At 52.7% G+C, this 17,952-nt stretch overlaps 1 protein-coding gene across 1 annotated transcript in view; it reads right to left on the bottom strand.

The window, feature by feature from the left end:
- The window catches only part of CDH23 (cadherin related 23), a 213,113-nt gene that overhangs the window by 144,327 nt on the left and 50,834 nt on the right, over positions 1–17,952 (bottom strand). The window contains exons 5-6 of the mRNA XM_074591549.1: positions 16,176–16,223; positions 15,831–15,923 (exon numbers count right to left, since the gene is read on the bottom strand). Coding sequence (XP_074447650.1) covers positions 15,831–15,923; positions 16,176–16,223 — 141 coding nt within the window. The remainder of the gene's footprint in view (positions 1–15,830; positions 15,924–16,175; positions 16,224–17,952) is intronic.

Here is a 17,952-nt window from a genome sequence, read left to right as displayed (position 1 = left end):
GGGGCGGGGGGCAGTAAGCTAAAAACCAATCCCATCAACTCTGACTACCCCTTTTTATACTGTATGTGCCCAGTCGTGTTGTGTTTCTAAACCCACAGCCAGGCAGATGTTTCAGCTGCTCAAAAGGAAGCCACGGGCATGGCCAGGAGCACACAAGTTGGGGTATGGTGCCTGAAAGCAGCTTCCCCACGTCTGTCCAGAAGAGTCTGCACTAAATAAAAGGTTCAGTCGCAGCGGACAGCAATGAGCAATACCACGTTTCGCGTGCCACCTGCGCAGCACACCTAGGAACGGGCCTGCAACACGAGACACGTTGATGAAGAACTGATGTGACACTCTTTGAGCAAACTCCCGTGTCCAGGAACGACATCCTCCTTCTCAGAAAAAAAGGACAGAAATCCTAAAAACACACTTACCCTTTGAAAAACATCTCTTGACACCAAATCAATGGAAATAACCTGCACCCTTTTCCCACAAGAAGCTGGTAAAGCACCTACTTCAAGCACCCGGTCCCATTCCCCCTCTCTCCCAGTGCTCATCACCCCTTTCATTCCTGGCCCCACTGTTTTCCAGAAGCAAGAGCTCCCCCAAAGGATCCAAACTTCCCACCAAATGGTTAGGGAGACAGAGGAAAAGGAGATGAGCAACTTTTGCCAACCATATTTTTCCGAACTCATAGAAAGGGAGAAAAAGAAGAGCCAAGCCTCCTTGGGAGGCAAAGCCTTTAAGTTAAATGTATCATGAAAAAGAAAACTTCTGTCTCTGCTTAAAAAGGTTTTTGACAGGTCTTCATTTGTAACCCACAAACAAATGCCATTTCTCATGCTCCATGGACTCTAATATCACTTCACAGCAGACCCAAACCCAGCTCTCCATTGAAAAGCCAGAGAAGCAACCACATTAAAACAGCTCTCTCCGCTGCTTTTGGGCACACCAGAAATCTTTCATTTCAGGAGCTGCACTCAAGTGCCGGGGAGCACAACCTGAATAGACAGAAACTGCTGCTCAAAATCATTTCAATAGCTTTGGGTGGGCCAGTTGCGGTTAAGTCAAGCCTAACAAACACGGCATTATTATACAAGACAGAAAGAAATAGTGCTTTGCCCTATTTAAGCTACAGCCAAGTTTCAGAAGCCCCTTTCATCACTTAGTTGATGAGAGAGACTGGCCATAACCCAACAGTTCCGAGCTGCATGGCCGCCTAGAGCCCCCCGCTGCCTAGGACAAGGGGTGCAGAAAGCAAAGAGAAGAGTCATCCACCGCACACCAAGGTTAGGGATAGAGGAAAGAAGCAAGGACCCACTCCAGACCTAGGACACCAAACGGCACGTGACACAGCAGGTGGGACAGCCTCCTCCGTGCCTTGCTTTAAAGAAGGTTCTTGTTGAGGGAATCAAAGCAAGCAGTCAAAGTGCAGTCAAAGAAACCTTTGCAGGCAGCTTCTCAACACGTATAGCCACGGCAGACTGCCTCAAAAGCAATGTCTGATACAAACGGGCATGATGCCCGAGTGGACCACCACAGCACGACGCTGAGATGCAGGCTCTCGTCAAAAACAGTACGTGGGAGATGGCCAACAGTCACAGAAACGCATAAGCCAGGCCTCATCTCCAGGAGAACAGCGAGATAAGAGGAAATGAAGAGAAGACCATCTTCTAAGTGATGGAGAAGCTGAAGCACCTATGTCACCACGACAGCCCAGAAGGTACGAACAATACATCCACTGGCCACAGCATCTGCTCTTAATTTGAAACCTCAAAACCAGCTAGAAAAACACTGACTGAGAAGCAGTCTCTGGCTACCTGCTCCACAGCTCACACCATTCATCCTTGCTTGTAGGTTTAAAAATTTAGCCAGCATGACCTATGTGCCCAAAGAGACCCTTTTAAGACATTTGCAAACCCAGCCGAGCCTGAAAATCCATATTTCATCTGCACAATACAAGCAGAACATTTTTGCCTCTTAATTTTGTGTTAATTTTGGTTCCTCGCCTTCTTTCTGCAGAGTACCCAAGATTTCGTGTCAGCTACTAACTCATCCCTCCTCCCGAAAGCGGGACGAGTGGCTGCAAAGCCCAGGTTTGTCACCAGCCAGAGGAATCCTCTAGAAAGAAAACCTGCAGGAGAGAGATAAGAAGCATCTCCTCCACTCATCGGAATGCAAGGAAAAGACCAAAACAAATATTAATGAGAGGCACTTAACTGCGCCTGTTCAGCAATCAATAACACATGACAAGGCGCACAATCGGGCCGCGCACTTCACGCCATCGCTGCACTGGAGGTCCGAAATGGAGGGGTCTTCTGCTAATCCCTTCCTTGAGGTCACATCGGCAGCTCACCCAGTCCTCATCCCCTTCCACGCACTCCCTCCGTTAGAGAGGCAAGGGACTGGAGCAGCGAATAACACCTCATGGTTGCATTCTAAGATTACATTCATCCCAACTAGCCATGTTCCTCATTTTTTTTCTTTTATTAGTCTAGTCCTTCCAATTATTCAAAAATACCACCCATTTGGCTGTGCCAGTGAACGCTCTGGAGCGTTTCTCCACCTGTGGGTGGCACGGTGGCACAAGGGGTGTCACGGGGAGGGGACATGGGGCTGCTTGGTGGGGCTCCACTCTGACGTCCTACCCGGGGAAGGGGTGGGGTGGGAAGAGGTGACCACAGACGGACTTCAGGGAGATGCTGCCCAAGCTGCAGGGACCCATTGGGAGAGCGTTCCCGATGCCTGCGAGAACAGAGACCACAGCTCGGGAGCCTGTTTACCTTTCTGTGCTCATTTCACACAAAACCTTCACCTGTCGCTAGTCCGGCTCCTCCTCTGCGTCACCCCTATAGTGACCATCTCCTACCCCCGACTGCAAGCACGGGGCACCGGGGGGGACCCAGCTGAGGGGGTGCTCCCCCCACCTCTCGCGTTTCCAGCAGGATTCCCAGGCTGGCATCTGAGAGCGCAGGCTGCGGGAATAGAATGGCTTTTGGCTCAATTACCCTTCACATTCTGATTCCATAACGCTCCAATGGGGCTTTTTAACCAAACCCCACCCCCCCAAAAAAAAAAGGCAAGCCTGCCACAGCCTGGCCTCAAGCTCGAACGTGCAGAAGGGACGTGACTTTCTGCTGGCATGAGGCTTGGCTCTCCTGTCCTGCTCCCACCTTTCCTGAAGGTCTCCTCTAGGCTGGCTTCTCCTCTCCTTGCCAGGCACCCTCCTGCTGGGGATCGCACTCCTTCTCGCTCTTCTTCCAGCCTCCGCTTCCCTCTTGAGCTCCTGAGGCCAAAAGCATCGGACTCAAGGAGATCAGGCTCCTTTGAGGTGCACATTAGGTGCAAGCAGAAAGCACCATTGCTGCTGCTTGGGCCACCAAACACCCCCATCTGTCCTGCAGAGACAGGTGGGCACAATGCAGCCATTTGGGCTCTCCTTTTCACAGGTGCTCACAATAAGAAAATAACGCAGTGAAGGATTTGCTGTTTTGTACAACTGAAAGTGAAAAGCAGGTCTGCTGCCTTCCAGAGAAGAGCTGACCTCCTCCTGCCATCTTCTCAGCAGATCAAAGATGACATGCAAGCACGCAACAAGACACTAGTTAAATGATAACGAGAGACCAGTGATGAAGCACATACTCTGGAGGCACAACCTTGCTGAAAAAGTACCATTTGCCCTGTGGAAAGGGCTAGGTCTGGTGTTCAAGGCCCTCAGAAATGAGATCATCAAGACAAAACCTTCCAGAGAAGGTTCCCCTGCGATATGTGGTGGGATGCCGGGCTGGCCCACCCACGTTAGGAGGACGCAGGCTTCCAACTTTCTCCCAGCCCATCCCCTGAAGCTCACGCAGCCCTCAGCAGGGGTTTGCAGGCAAGGTAGACGTGGTCAGAAGCAAGGCTGCAGCTATGTCCCACGGGGCAGAGACATCCCCACGCGCGTGATACCTGGCCTTTAGCCCCCACACCCACGTCCCCCACTGACTGCGAGGACGGGGGCGAACTGCAGTGCCCTAGTCCTGGGCCGGGGGGTCATACCAGGCGAAACAGCCTCTTTGCAAAATTTCCTCCCCCAAACGCCCAAGTTCTACATAGGAAAACAAAACACCCACCTGTCCTGCTGTTTCACCGACCAGCTGAAAACCCCTACGACTCTTCACGGGCCATCAGCTAACCACCGCAGCGGAACAGCTTTATGCTTTAACCCTCTCAGCCTCCCTCCAAGGCGAGGAGCGGGCAAGCACATCTCGGAGAGGGCAGCCTTTTCTCCCGGGAGGCTGGGAAATCTGCACACGCACATCTGGCCCTGTGTTTCCAGCACGTTTAATGAAGTGATTTTTTCCCCAAGTGCTGGCTCAGTAGTTCCTGACCCGTAGTAGGTTTGGGGTCCTCCAAATCACACGCGCAGCAGAAACGGTTCCCCGTTCAGGTTGCTCATCAAGGTCTGGCTGTGGTATGAAGCAGAGGGAGGTCCCTCTTTCTCCAAAGCTCAGAGGGCTCCGTTCCCAACTTACCTCTAAAGAAAGATTTACTAATTAGTGGAAATTATTTATGTCGAAGGAGGTGATTCTGCCCCTCTACTCCCTGTCCTGGTGAGACCCCACCTGGAGTACTGTGTCTGGCTCTGGAGCCCCCAACATCAGAAGGACATAGACCCGTTGGAGCAGGTCCAGAGGAGGCCCTGGAGATGCTGGGAGGGCTGGAGCCCCTCTGATGTGAGGACAGGCTGAGAGAGCTGGGGGGGTTCAGCCTGGAGAAGAGAAGGCTCTGGGGAGACCTCAGAGCCCCTTCCAGTCCCTAAAGGGGCTCCAGCAAGGATGGAGACAAGCTTGATAGTAGGGCCTGTTGTGATAGGACGAGGGGCAATGGTTTCAAACTAAAGGAGGGTAGATTTAGACTAGGTATCAGGAAAAAATTTTCACTGTAAGGGTGATGAGACCCTGGGCCCTGTTGCCCAGAGAGGTGGTGGATGTCCCATCCCTACAAACATTCCAGGCCAGGTTGGACAGGACTCTGAGCACCCTGATCTAGCTGAAGATGTTCCTCCTCATTGCCAGAGGGGTTGGACTAGATGACCTTTAAAGGTCCCTTTCAATCCAAACTATTCTATGACTCTACGATCTTCCACTCTTGGTAATGAACTTAGAAGTGCTAAAAAAAAAAAAAAAAAAGCCTTGGATGAGCACACCAGCCTATGGGTTACAAACGTCTTTTTTTCCTCCTTAAATACGAGTATGAAGGTAATGCTGGTGGTCACCCTTGCACAAATAGTCAGACCCCAGGTTGTCTAAACAAAAGTTGCCTCCCAAACACGTATGAGCAACAGAGACTCATCACACACAGGCTGGGCAGGAGGTGGCCGACTCTATTTAACATCTCCTCTTCTCCCTTCCCTCCCATTACCCTTTCAAGCTTGATTTACAATTGCGGGCCAAGCCCAGCTGGAAGTGACAGACCAACATGATGGAAACCCAAGGCAGGCGTGAAAACCAGAGGGGCTGTCGGTATAACCATCGCCTGAGCTCAGAGAAGACAGGCGGGCGGCCCCAGGGGGACCCCTGCACCGTAACGAACAAGCTGGGTCCTCGGCAAAAGAGGGACAAACACCTCCCGTCCCTAAACCCAGGGGTGGGCGAAGGTCTCCGCGACACAGAGCGGCAACCACCACCCATGGACCTGTTCACACTTCCGTTACTTATCTGGAGGAGGCGTACTGCATCGGGACACAGAAGTGGCTCGCACAGCTACTTGCCGAGACCCTCTGCATGCACATCCAAGCTCGCGTGTGCACAAAACCACCTCGCGAGCTGCTCATGCTGAAAACAAGAAAGAGCCAAACCTGACATTTGGAGAGCAAGGCAGAGCGGCAGGAGACGCAGCAGGAGGCAGGAGAGGGGCAGCGGGGAGGCAAGAAAACCGCAAAAACGTATTTGCTGAGCTCATTTACCGCACATTTGCTCACTTCTGTGGCTCAGAAGGGGGCGGGGCTGCTGGTGGTACGGCGGTGATCCTCCGGAGATGGCCGGCAGCTCAGCATCGCGCTGCCCTGGGCCAAGCCCTCCCGCACAATATCACCCGTCTGCACCCAGCCACCCACACGGGGTTTGCATCCTCATTCTGGGGGGAAAAAAAACCCACTTTTTCAAATCTCCCACAAAACAAACCCTGAAAATTAAAAACTTTTTTTTTTTTTTCTTGAAACAAAATTGCCTTGAACCCTCTATTTGGTTTTTCCGCTTTTCTTCATCATTCACACTGCCAAAATAAATCAACCCCACTCAAAGTTTCAACAGCAATTAATGGTCAAAATTAAGCACTGGCTGCCTAATACTGATTGAAACTTCTTCCTCGATCAAACATCTCCCATTTGTAATAAAAATAGTTTGAAAACCGATACAAACAGTTCAGTTCACGCATAAATATTTAAAAAACAGAGAGGCTGATTTAGCCTATTATTTTATCACAAAGTATGACCAGCAGTAGAAAGCTTATTATACACGACTGCCTTTGACACATTACAAACTAATAAAATACAAAACGCAATTCTGAAAAAGAAATTGGAATGAATTTTTGCAAGACCGATTTTTATTGTTCTTTTGAAGCGCTATTTCTGCCCAGCCTCGCTGTCAAAACGGCAACATTTTTCCTACATATTTCCAAGCTTAACTAAAACCAGCATTTTTTTTTTTTATTAGGAAGCGCTCTGGCAAGCTGCTTCTGCCAGCTCTGCCTTCACCTTCTGCACCGAGGGAGGATGCCGACACCTGCCCGCCTCGCGGCTCCGCCGCTGAGCTCAAATATTCCAAGGGGGGGAAAAAAGCCCGTACCCTCAAACGGCAGCAGCTGGGGCAGCATCCCCCACCACGGCGCGCTTCTGCATCACCTTAATCGTGCCTTCATTTAGGCGGCGCCATTGGAAAAGGAGCCCCAAACCAACAAATCGCACGTGCATGTGGGTAAGAGAAAATAACGCGCTTCCAGGGAAGGTTCTTCCGCTGCCTTGCGCCAAGCGGTTGGCACCTGCAGGCTGCCCATGCTGCAGGCTCAAAAGACGATGTAGGGAGAGTTAAAATGATGTAGGGAGAGAGAGGTCCACGTAACTGGGACACGGAGGGAGGGGATGCGGCTTTTGCTGGCGGGCGTGAGATAGTAAGTTACACGTCCCAGGCTTCTGGGAGAGTATCGTAACCGGAGGAAAGAGAGATAAAACAAGACTAATTGCCAGCAGGTCACATTCATTAGCTCCTCCACCCGTTTCTGGCAGCAGAGAGCCCTTCCTCCTGCAGGGGACAAGGAAGAGACCTTGAAGCCATCTGCTGCCCAGATGCGTAAGTGTAATTACACTGACGGGGCCGGGCTCCGACGCCCCGTGCCGGCGCTTCCAGGCCCCTGGAGAAGAGCGGCCTTTCCAGCCCAAGCCCGAATCGCTGCTGCGGTAAGAGATGCTCGGCAGGACCGTCAGCCACCGCCTCTGCTCTGCAGGAAGGGTGCCCAGCAACCCGCTCATTCGCTGACAGCGAGGGGGTCCCAAGGAGCCGTTGTCACTCGGTCTCCGCCATCCTGAGCTCAGACACCGTCCTGACCTCGGGATGGGTCTGGGACGGGCGCACGCAATAAGCTCAGGGCTTTGCACATCAGTGAGGGCTGGGCAGAGGCTAGGGCTCAGCATTCACCTGAAGAAACTCCAACAGAGCACCTGAGAACGAGCCCGCGTCTCGGCAGGAGCTCAGCAACTGAGAGTGTTTTTCCTTGTCCCCATTTCTTCCCAGAATAACGATTCCTGCTCTTGTCTACGTTACCTCTCCCCTCTTTGTCTGGATGGTCCTCGCTTGGAGAACGTGTCTGGACGCTTTCTCTTCCTCTGCCCCAAGACTATTTCTTTGGCTCTGGGAGCCTTGTTTTCCCGGCACAACAGCTCCTCCACAGAGGCACCGAATTGCCCACTGGCCCACCCTAGCTTTCCTTTCAGCTCTAAATCTGCCGTTTTCTCCCCTTTCTGTTTTGCTGTGTCCCCTTCGCCTACCCCAGCATTACGCTGGTCAGAACAGCACGACTATTTCTAATTTTCAGGTTGTCCCCCCCCGCTCCTTGCTGCAGTATCCTTCCAGAAAGAGCCCAAGTTTTGCCTGGTGGAAATGACTGTTATATCTCCAGGACACTTTACACATTACTTCCACGCCATTTGGAGTTTTCCGCCCCAGTAGTTTCTGTTGCATCTCTCATTTCACTCCTCAGGCACGTGTTTTAAAGGACCAGGGTCTCCTATTGACCAGTGAAGCCAGACAAGTGACAGGACTGCTAGAGGCGGGGACTTTCTTTCTCCCTGGGACATCAGGACGTCGCTCAAGACCCTTTGACGTTCTCCATCTGGCGTCACGGTGTACGCACTGGCAACAATGACAGAAGACTTGCACACAGATGACCTTCAGAGGGAAGGATGCTGCCAGGTCTGAGCACCTGCTTCATCATGCAATGGCTTTCTCCATGCAAAGAAAGAGACCTCCACAAGCCTCCCAGACCCGTGCAAGCCCCTCTACCCAAGCCACACTGCTCAAATCCTCCTTGTCTTATTATACAGATGAAACGCAACTCTCTAATAAGCACCTCACCCCTTGAAAAGAAAATTTTCTACATAAATCCCAGAGACATCTCTGATGAGATGCCTACATGAAAGCTGGGGAGGGACTCTGGATCAGGGAGGGGAGCTATGGGATGAGGGGAAACGGTTTTACACTGGAAGAGGGGAGATTTAGATGAGATCCGAGGCAGAAATTGTTTGCTGTGAGGGTGGTGAGCCCCTGGCCCAGGTTGCCCCGAGAAGCTGTGGTTGCCTCATCCCTGGAGGGGTTCAAGGACAGGTTGGACGGGGCTTGGAGCAGCCTGGTCTGGTGGGAGGTGTCCCTGCCCAGGGCAGGGGGTGGCACTGGGTGGGCTTTAAGGTCCCTTCCAACTCTAACCTTTTGTGATTGTTAGCTGTGCAAACCCTTTAGCCCAAATGCTGTTTTACTCAATGTGCTGCAGCCTGTTTTAAGCACCTTTCTTCAGTGCTGGCAGAAAAGAGCAGTGAGAAGATGGCAGCCGCCACCTGGAACACTTCCAAGCTCTCACCGGAAGGAACTGCCAGCATACCAAAGCCAGGACGAATGCCCAAGACAGTGCCCGAACTTCCCTGCACTTAACAGCCCGCTTACATTTTGCTTGCATGCGGAAAGCGGGGATCTTTATGAATATTTACAAACTGGCCCCAGAGGCAAATGCACCCCGCGTGCCAAGGCACATGGCCTCCCCCCGCCAGAGCCAGCTCAGCCCCACGACTCACACGTTATTCACGTCCCTCCGTCCCCCTCTGTTTGCTGCTTCCTCAGCTCCCCTCCTTTCCGCTCTCCCGTGCCGGTGCCGGGCAGGAGGAGATGGTCCCTCACCGCCTCTCGGCGACTGATGGAAAAGGGCGTCCCACAGCCCCGCTGGCAAAATCTTGACTTGGCAGTTTTCTACATGTAAGGATACGTTTTAACATTCAATCTTCCCCAGCAACGTAGAAATAGCCCCATCTTGGCGGATGACGCAGGCCGGGGTTGAGAGAGGAGGGGAGAAGGCACGGGTTCTTTGAGGGATATTACATTCTACATAGTGATTACAGAGCAGCTGACACCCACTCAAAGGGATCATCTCATCCAGCTAAAAGACGGCGCTTTAATAGACGGCCGGTACACCTGCACTTCAGACGCACCCTTCACAACATGGCTCTGCTTCTGCGAGTTCACTGGACAAAGTTGGAAAGTAACTAAAGGTTGCCCAAATAAATAAATAAATAAAAAATTACCTGGAAAGGAGAACCATCAAAACAAAGGCATGGTGACCAGCTCCGTGAAGCCAAAGAGAGAGAGAGCATGGAGATCTAACCGGTCATTTTGTCAGCCGCCTATTCCCGCGGGGCTGAGGGAGGCTGGCTTTGAAACCCAGCGACAAGAAGCACAATTTAAAAAAAAAAAAAAAAAAGAGGATGCTTGGGCAGTTTGGTAAACGTGTCAACTGCCACGGGTTATCGCCGCATACCTGCGCGACCCAGACCCTCTCACTGGTCAAAGCCTCACCTCCCACTTCTCCAACGGGCACCAGGGGTGAGACAGCACCCTCAGTCCCCGGCACCGGCCGTGCCGATGGGATGCCGGGTTGGAGATGGAGATGCTTGCCTACCCAGGACAGGGATCAGACTTGCTTCTGGCCAACAGCACTTAAAGAGCACAGCCTGAGCAATTTGCCAATTCGTCAGTTGCCTTCCCGGGAAGTTTCTAAAATCAAAACACCCCAAATAAATAAATAAAACTGCATCCGGAGGGCTGCGGGGGAGCTCAATGGGCTCGCGGGTTTTTGCCTGCGCAAAGGTGGCGGAAGGAGGGGGAAGGCTGGATTTAGTGGGTAAGGTATTCATCGTAAATTATTTGTTCAGTTCTAAAACCCACACAGAAGCGTAAGGGCAGGGAGAGAAAGAAAACAGTGAGAAGAGGGGGGAAAAAAAAAAGAAAAAGAAGAAAAAAAAAAAGAAATGAGGAAGGAAAGCAGCCAACGATGATTACAGGCCATTTTGCAACGTGGCAGAAACATCTTTCTTATCAGCTCTGTTATCATCTCCTTCAATTTAAAGGCTCTTTATTTAAAAGAAGGAGGGAGGAGGAGAAAAAAAAACCAAAACAACCCAAACTAAACCCGGAAAGGTGTCCGTGAGCATGCAAGGGAATGGCTGGTGGGGCTGAAGTGGCAGCTCATGCTCATGGCAGCTGCTTCGTATGCACGGCATCAGGCCTCCGAGCCATTGCAATAGAATTATATGAGCCCCTGAAGATGCCCGGGCAGGATGGCAGGGAAACTGATGTAATTACCGACATTATTACCATTAAAGCAAAATAATAATTTTAATTACAGCTAGGGCTTTTGGGGCTTTCTCTGATCCTCCCCTGCCCCTGCTCGCCGTCCAGCACGGTCTGGTTCCAAGCTGTGTAATGGGACAGGGCAGTGACGGTCCCCTCCTTTCTCTCCCCCTCCCTGCCAAACACCTTTCTGCACAATTAAAAAAAAAAAAAAAAAAAAAGAAAACATCATGAAAGCCACTGTTTCAACTACACCACCATACTCAGGACTGGAAACGGTGACCAGCAGCTTGTGAAGGCTCAATCCCAGCGGCTGCTCCCCGAGCAGAAGGGGCTGCTGTTGGTGGCAAGCGCCCGCCTGTCTCCCAATTAAAATAAATTGGTAAATCAGGGCTGAGTTCAGGCGACGCGACACCCGCGAGCTGGACTGTGGTTGCCCAGCCGACACTGTGTGCTGCCCAGAAACTTTCCTTTACATTTAACTGCTTTCCCACAGCCCTGCCTCTTACTGGGGGGCTTGCTTGAACTCAGGACGAGACAAGCACGTTCCTGACGGGCATGGCTGCGGTTATGGATGCAGTGGGTGCCTCTCGAAAAACAGAGCCCCGTTAGAGTTAATATCTTCCGTCACCTTACAGATCAGTTTTTGTGGTGCAACTGTCATCTCGTGAGCGGCTGGGGTGCCAAACGGCAGTCTCTGGCCCAGAGCCGGGCTGAGGACAGCTTTTTACTGGATGATGTAACCCAATAATACGTATTTCTTTATAAATCACCCAGTGTGTTAACTGTAACTGGAGGAGTGAGGTGGGGAGAACACCATAAGGAGAGAAAACCCCACTGGAAACCTCATTCAGCAAAGAAACCGACGATTAAGTGAGATCTTTCTGCCAACACATGAAGACTGATGATGCTCCAGGGCCAAGAGAAGGCCATGGATGGTTTGAACTCAATCAGCGGGCTCAGGGTGTTGGGAGGCTACGGGGGGAAAACAGCTCTTCATGACAAGGTACTAGAATGGCATACTGCACCACACAACGGCCTCGACATTTGAGGAATCTCTGCAGGACCCAAGACGCGGTCCTCTAGACAGCGTAGCGCATGGAAGTAGCAGATGCAGAAGAGAGGTTTGCAGAGCCATGCTTTTTAAACATCAGCTTCAAGGATGTTCTCTCCAAAGGCAAATGGAGGTCTGTGTGCCCCAGAAGGTCTCATGCTTGGAAGCTGGGACAGAAAAACCTAGCAGGTACCTGTAGGAACAGCCCACCCCGATTCCCAACACCACACCAGGTACCACAAAACCAACGTGGGGGTTTGGCTCCGCTTCACTCGCTTCACCTAAACCTGTCCAACCGTGACAATCCGACAAGAAGGAGCTTTTCCTACAGATCCAGTCGAATGGAAAAAATAGATTAGATAAAGCAGATTGGACACATCGGAAACCAAGGCATCACCAGACCAGCCCGCCACGGGCTCAGCCATGTATCTTCCCCCATTTAAAAGCCCAGCCGCAAGACTCTCAGAAACGCGGTACACTGGGTCTGGGTGAGGATGAGGAGGGTGACAGAGAGCGCCTGCGAGAGGTGAAGTGCAAGGGACGCGCCCGAGAGGAGAACAAAGCCTGAAGGTCAGAGTAGCAAGCACATGAGCGGCTAGCTAATGTACTACAGCAGCACCACGGGGCACAGAGACAGGCACACGCGTCCCAGCAAACTGGAGAGCCATAAAAGTCTATTACAGCAAATCCAACAGCAGCCAGCATGACAGCCATTAGCCTGAAATGAATACACGAGAACTTAATGAGCTCTGTCGAGGCCAGCTTGGTGAATTAAGTTGCCAATTCTAGCAGGATTCCCTCCTTTTCCTTTACAGGCTCGAAGGCGTCCGCGCCGCCCCGGTGCCTTTCCATGAGCAAATCGCGGGGGGCTGTTGCCCAGACGGGACGGACGACTGCACCGGAACGATGTCCCTCTCCCGACACACTGTCCCTCGCTCCACTATTCCAGGCAGGAGCTGGGGATGGCGTGGAGATGCGGCGAGCGCAGAGGACCGGTGGCACCAGCCCGACACACCAGCGGTCCCCGGTCTGGGTATTCGGAGCTGCGGCAACGTGGAGGAGCCCATGGCTAAACTCTACCCCATCCCCAAGCTACAGAGGAATCGCATCTGCAGCCTGTGCCCAAATAAATTTCCATTCTCAAATCAAGCCAACTGCGTAAAACGCCAGGACGGGTGTTTAGAGGCAGTATTGTTTTTAAAGGTCAGTTTACTTCATGTTCCATTTATTTATGCGCACTCTTCTTTTGACTTTCCCAGTGCCGCACAATAGCGGTGAGGTTTAAATAGCCTTTCTGTTGCTGCTCCATTAGCTAGGACAACTGCAAATCGATACACCCATTTATCTCAAAATTAAAAAGAGAAAAACCCTCATTAGCTGCCAATTCTGCACAGAGCCAGACGAAGCAAAGCCGCACCAGGCACTCCTGCTGGCCTGTTCTCCAGCCCCAAGCTCCGGCCCCTGCTTATTCATCAGCTGTAGGACCTTCGGCTTGGGCTGCCTGGTCTTTGAGACAGATTTTGCTACCCATGTCACCACGGCTCCCCCTGCCTTGAGCTGCCTGGAGTACAGGGGTGACCTGGGGACGCTGTCATCCCCTACCATGACTGGCTCTCCCCAGCCCCAGCTGCATCCAAGGCGTCCCCTGGCTCAGGGGACTTCAGCTTCTGGAGGCACATCTCCACACCCCATCACCTCCAGCTTCCAGTACTTCTGGACAAGCAACAGGGACAACCTGTGGCCCAGCAAAGCTCTCAAAGCAAGAGGGCATCTCTTCCTCCAGAGCCATGCCAGCACACACAGAGGAAATTCACCGCTCGCACGTCCCGTCAGGGTGGTGGGACCCCATCCCTTGCTGACAAGGAAACGCCACCTCCCCAGCGGAAGACCAGAAGTGCCTCCAGGATACTGGCTGAGCCAAGTTTGTGGCTCATGACCTCTGATGGGTTGCCCTTGGTTAAAGATCATGGGTAGAAACTGGAAACTGGCACGCGATGCCTGGTAATTAGACGAGGCCGCCCTCCTCCAGAAAAGCGCAGCTCTGCAGGCCGAGCGGGTGCGCAGGGGGGAAGCTTCGTGCCTGCGGTACCCCGAACAATTAGACTCGCCTGGGAACCCCTCCCAGGAAAACCACAGCTGACGTGCAAAGCAGCATGACACGTGAGAGGCAGGCTCTGGGGTTCAGCCACCTCTTCTTTTATTTATCTTTTTGTCCAGATCACCTGCCTGCGGTTCCCTTTCCCCGGCCAGCCTTAATTTTCCAAACCAGCCCCGGACCTTTTGCCCTCCCGGCTCCCCGGGCTTGACGCAGGTTACGATCGGAAATGTGGAAGGCTTAAGATTTGCAATATCGGCTTTTTGAGCAGAAGCGACCAGGAGAAGGAGGTACAGCATGGCTGCTCCGGGTATGGAAACATTGGGGCTTAAGAGAACAGGCACAGAAACCCACTTTTCCATCTCTGTGCATGGAGAAGGGAGTCCTCTGTGCCAGGTGCTGTAAATAGCAAAACCAGAGGGAAATCTATGGGAAGGGGAGAGGAGACCGGTCTCTTTCTGTCCCTCTGACATTCCTCTGGCTTTGCGGACAGGTTGCCGGGAGGGGCGGCAGCAAAGCAAGATGGCCACCCATCAGCTTCCCAAGGCCTGAGCCGAAAGGCGAAAGCGAGGAACCGCTCATACAGCTTTTACCAACTCATTTCTGCGCCGTTTGTGCTTTAGAGAGGAGAAGAAATGACTCTGACCCACTGTCATTCTCAAAGGGAGGTTTCAGATGACTTGGTGCAAGGATGAGACTCGAGCTCCCGGCTCGTACATCACAGGAACCTAATGAAGAAACCTCATCCTCGCAGCAGACGGACAGGGAAAGATCAAAGCCCAGACCGGCAGGGCACCAGCAGTCAGCATATTGAATAAATCGTGGTAACACAATCGTTTGTACCTCTCAATTACCAAAGACCTCTTGATTTCTCACACGCCGCTGCACACTTGACCTCATCCACACCCCGAGGAATGCTCTGGGGAAAAATGGGCTCTGCCCTGGCACCCGGGTGCAAGAGGGAGAGGTTTTCCTCTGCTGGAAGAGGTGAAATGCCCTATGAATCCCCTGTTGCAAATATAATGCCCTGACTTTGTCCTCCTAGCACCAGCAACCATCTTTCACTCCACGTCTTTAAAGCCTAAATTCCCGTCAGATCCATAAATTCTTGGCCCGTTTCTGCCAAGGTGCAGAAGCCCTCCCTGATGGTATGACATGGAAAACTCCAGCTGTGGAGATATTCAACAGGTGGCTGGATCAAGCCATGAGCAACCGGATCTGACAGGAAAATTCTCTCTGCTTTGGTGGCAGCTTGATCCAGATGATATTCTGTGGTCCCTTCCTACCTGCTTTATTCCTAGGACGTCATGGGACAAGTCCTGCTACGGAGATGTTAGAGGAAACCAGAAGCAAGGGCAGAAGCCTTTGGGCAGGACTCTGCCAGAAATCAGGCTTTTGGAGAAATATTTAGTCCTGCCTCAGGTCACCCCGAGACAAGAGCCGCACACCTCCCCCTGGCTCAAAGGAAGAGGAAAAGAAACAAGATTCCCATTTACTGTTATTTCCAAACTTCACATTTGTCACGGGAAGAGACTTCACCGAGGCTGCAAAGGTTCTGAGCTCCAAACCTCCTCCTCCTCCATCTGTCTTCCCCCAACACCCTCAACAACATCTCTTTGCTTCTGCCCGTTTTCAGGCAACAGTAACTTCCAGAGGTTTGATCCTCCCCTCCAGCCACAGCGAGGGCCCAGGGCAGGAGGACAGTCCCGTACTTTGGTGGCCCCTCAGGCAGCCGGGCAGAGAGCTCTGCGGTGGCACCTGGGCAGCAAGCGTAGCCACCGAGGGAAGAGCCAACAGCCGGGCTGCCCGGGGAGGCTGCAGCGATCCCTACCTCTGGGATGCGGACGCTGTAGGGCTGGTTGTGGAACTGCGGGGCATTGTCATTCACATCCCCGACCTGGATGTTCACCGTCCCTTTGATCACCTGCGGCCACAAGGATAACAACGGGGAAGGGGTGTCAGCTTTGTGCATGGATTTAAAACCCAAAGCAAGCTTGCAGCTGCTTTGTCTGACTTGGGGCTTTTGGCAAGTGATAGCCAGGGGTGGTCCTGCTCCTCAGACACCACCCCCCCCACCCCCCCGGCACAATGCAGAAGGTCCCCTGGCAACCCATCCTCATCCTCCCCGCTCCCCTCTGCCCGTGCCGCAGACCATGAAATGAGAAGTCGCACTTACCCCTTGGCTGTCACTGACGGAAAATTCAACCGTGAATTCTGACTTAGTCTGAAAAGGAAGGAGAAGAAAAACATATAATTAAAGATACTGTAGTGTTTATCTGCAGATGGCAGGCTGGGGACTTTTAGCCAATATTATTACATGCAAAACGTTTTCAGGACCTTCAAGAAGAGACGGAGCGCTTGAGTGCAATTACCTACACTGAGTATAAAATGCAGAGAAATACCGGTGCCAGCGGGGCTCCAGCCTGTTTCGCAGGCGCAGAGAGGAGATGCTCTGCCCCGCACCAGGAGGATGCGGGGGGACTAGCAGCCGAGCACTTTAAACAGACAACTAGGCTAAAGGAGAGGAGAGGAGCCCGCTGTTTAACCTTCTGCGGCATGCCAGCGAGCCCCAGCTTTTTTCGCACGCCCTCCCCGTCCCCAGCGCCGCAGGCAGCGCAAGGGAGTAAGTGCAAGGCAGGGAGAAATGCAGTTTTCCCCCCACGGCGCACGGCGATCCCGGCACTGTCTCCGACTGCAGGGTACAGGGACAGTGCGAAAAGAGAAGAAAGTCCCCAGAAAAAGCCACGTAATTAGCTTTTGTTCGAGGTGACAATACAACACGGTCTCACTGAGGACACCTAAGTCTTGCTGCAGCTTTCCCAACTCACCCGCCACGCAGCAGAGCACTGGGGATACCACATAGCTGGGAACACTGGGATGAGCACAGGCTCTGTAGTAAGAACTGGCTGAAATCCCTTAAAACCCATTAGAAAAAAAAAAAAAAAAGCCTGTGCAGTCCTCTCTGCCTCTCTGTCCCTCATTGCTCTAACTAAATTAAGAGCTTGGTCTTAAACAGCAATATATTGAAGTCACTGGTGCGGGGGTGAGGGACAAGTGAGGAAGAGGGGATTATTTTGGTGGCAGGGCAGGGGGATATTGCTAGTGGAGGCAGACCTTCTCTTCCTGACATTCCTTTTCCACCAGCCATCATTTTCATAGAATCATAGGGTCGGAAGGGACCTCTGTAGACCATCCAGTCCAACCCCCTGCCAGAGCAGGGTCACAGGAACGCGTCCAGGCGGGTTTGGAATGTCTCCAGGGTTCGAGACTCCACCACCTCTCTGGGCAGCCTGTGCCAGGGCTCTGCCACCCTCAAAGTACAGAAGTTCCTCCTCATGTTTAGGTGGAACCAGTTTTGCTCATGTTTTACCAAGCAATTGCACAGGTATGGAGACCACCACACCTCTCTGGCTCCTGGGCACCAGCTGGATTTTGGTTCCCCTAGTCCCAGCAATCCCTTCCCTCCTCCAGCATCCCCTCCCACCCCCAGCGCTGCCAGAGCGCAACGCCTTGATGTTCCCAGAGCATCATGCGGGAAAAGCTGGAGAGCAAGCGGGAAAGGGCTCTCTGTGCCGCAGAGACGCACTTGATTTATTCCTAATAAGAACGGCTTGGGGACTGGCAGCAGCCACTGGTGCCCAGACCAGGAACTCTGCTTGCACCAGGCTAGCGGTTCGTCTTGGAGAAGGGTTTGGGGAAGGGCTCACATGAACATGTCGTCCCCCCCCCCCAACCCCCACATCTGTCCCCTCCCAGGCCCCCCACCCAAACAGCTGGGGAATTCCACCCAAGAAAGCCTTGCCTGGCTCCTGCCTCGGGGCGATGCTCGCCGGCAGAACCAGGAGCCGAAATGCCCACGGAGAGGAGAACCTCAGCCCTTGTCACATCCCACCCACCCTGCCGCATCAGCCCCTTTCACCTTTCCCCCCCCCGCCCATGGGTGGGACCACAAG

The sequence above is a fragment of the Larus michahellis genome, chromosome 6 (assembly GCF_964199755.1).
Source record: "Larus michahellis chromosome 6, bLarMic1.1, whole genome shotgun sequence".
In the NCBI taxonomy this organism is placed as follows: Eukaryota; Metazoa; Chordata; class Aves; order Charadriiformes; family Laridae; genus Larus; species Larus michahellis.
This window is presented reverse-complemented; position numbering and strand designations above follow the sequence as displayed.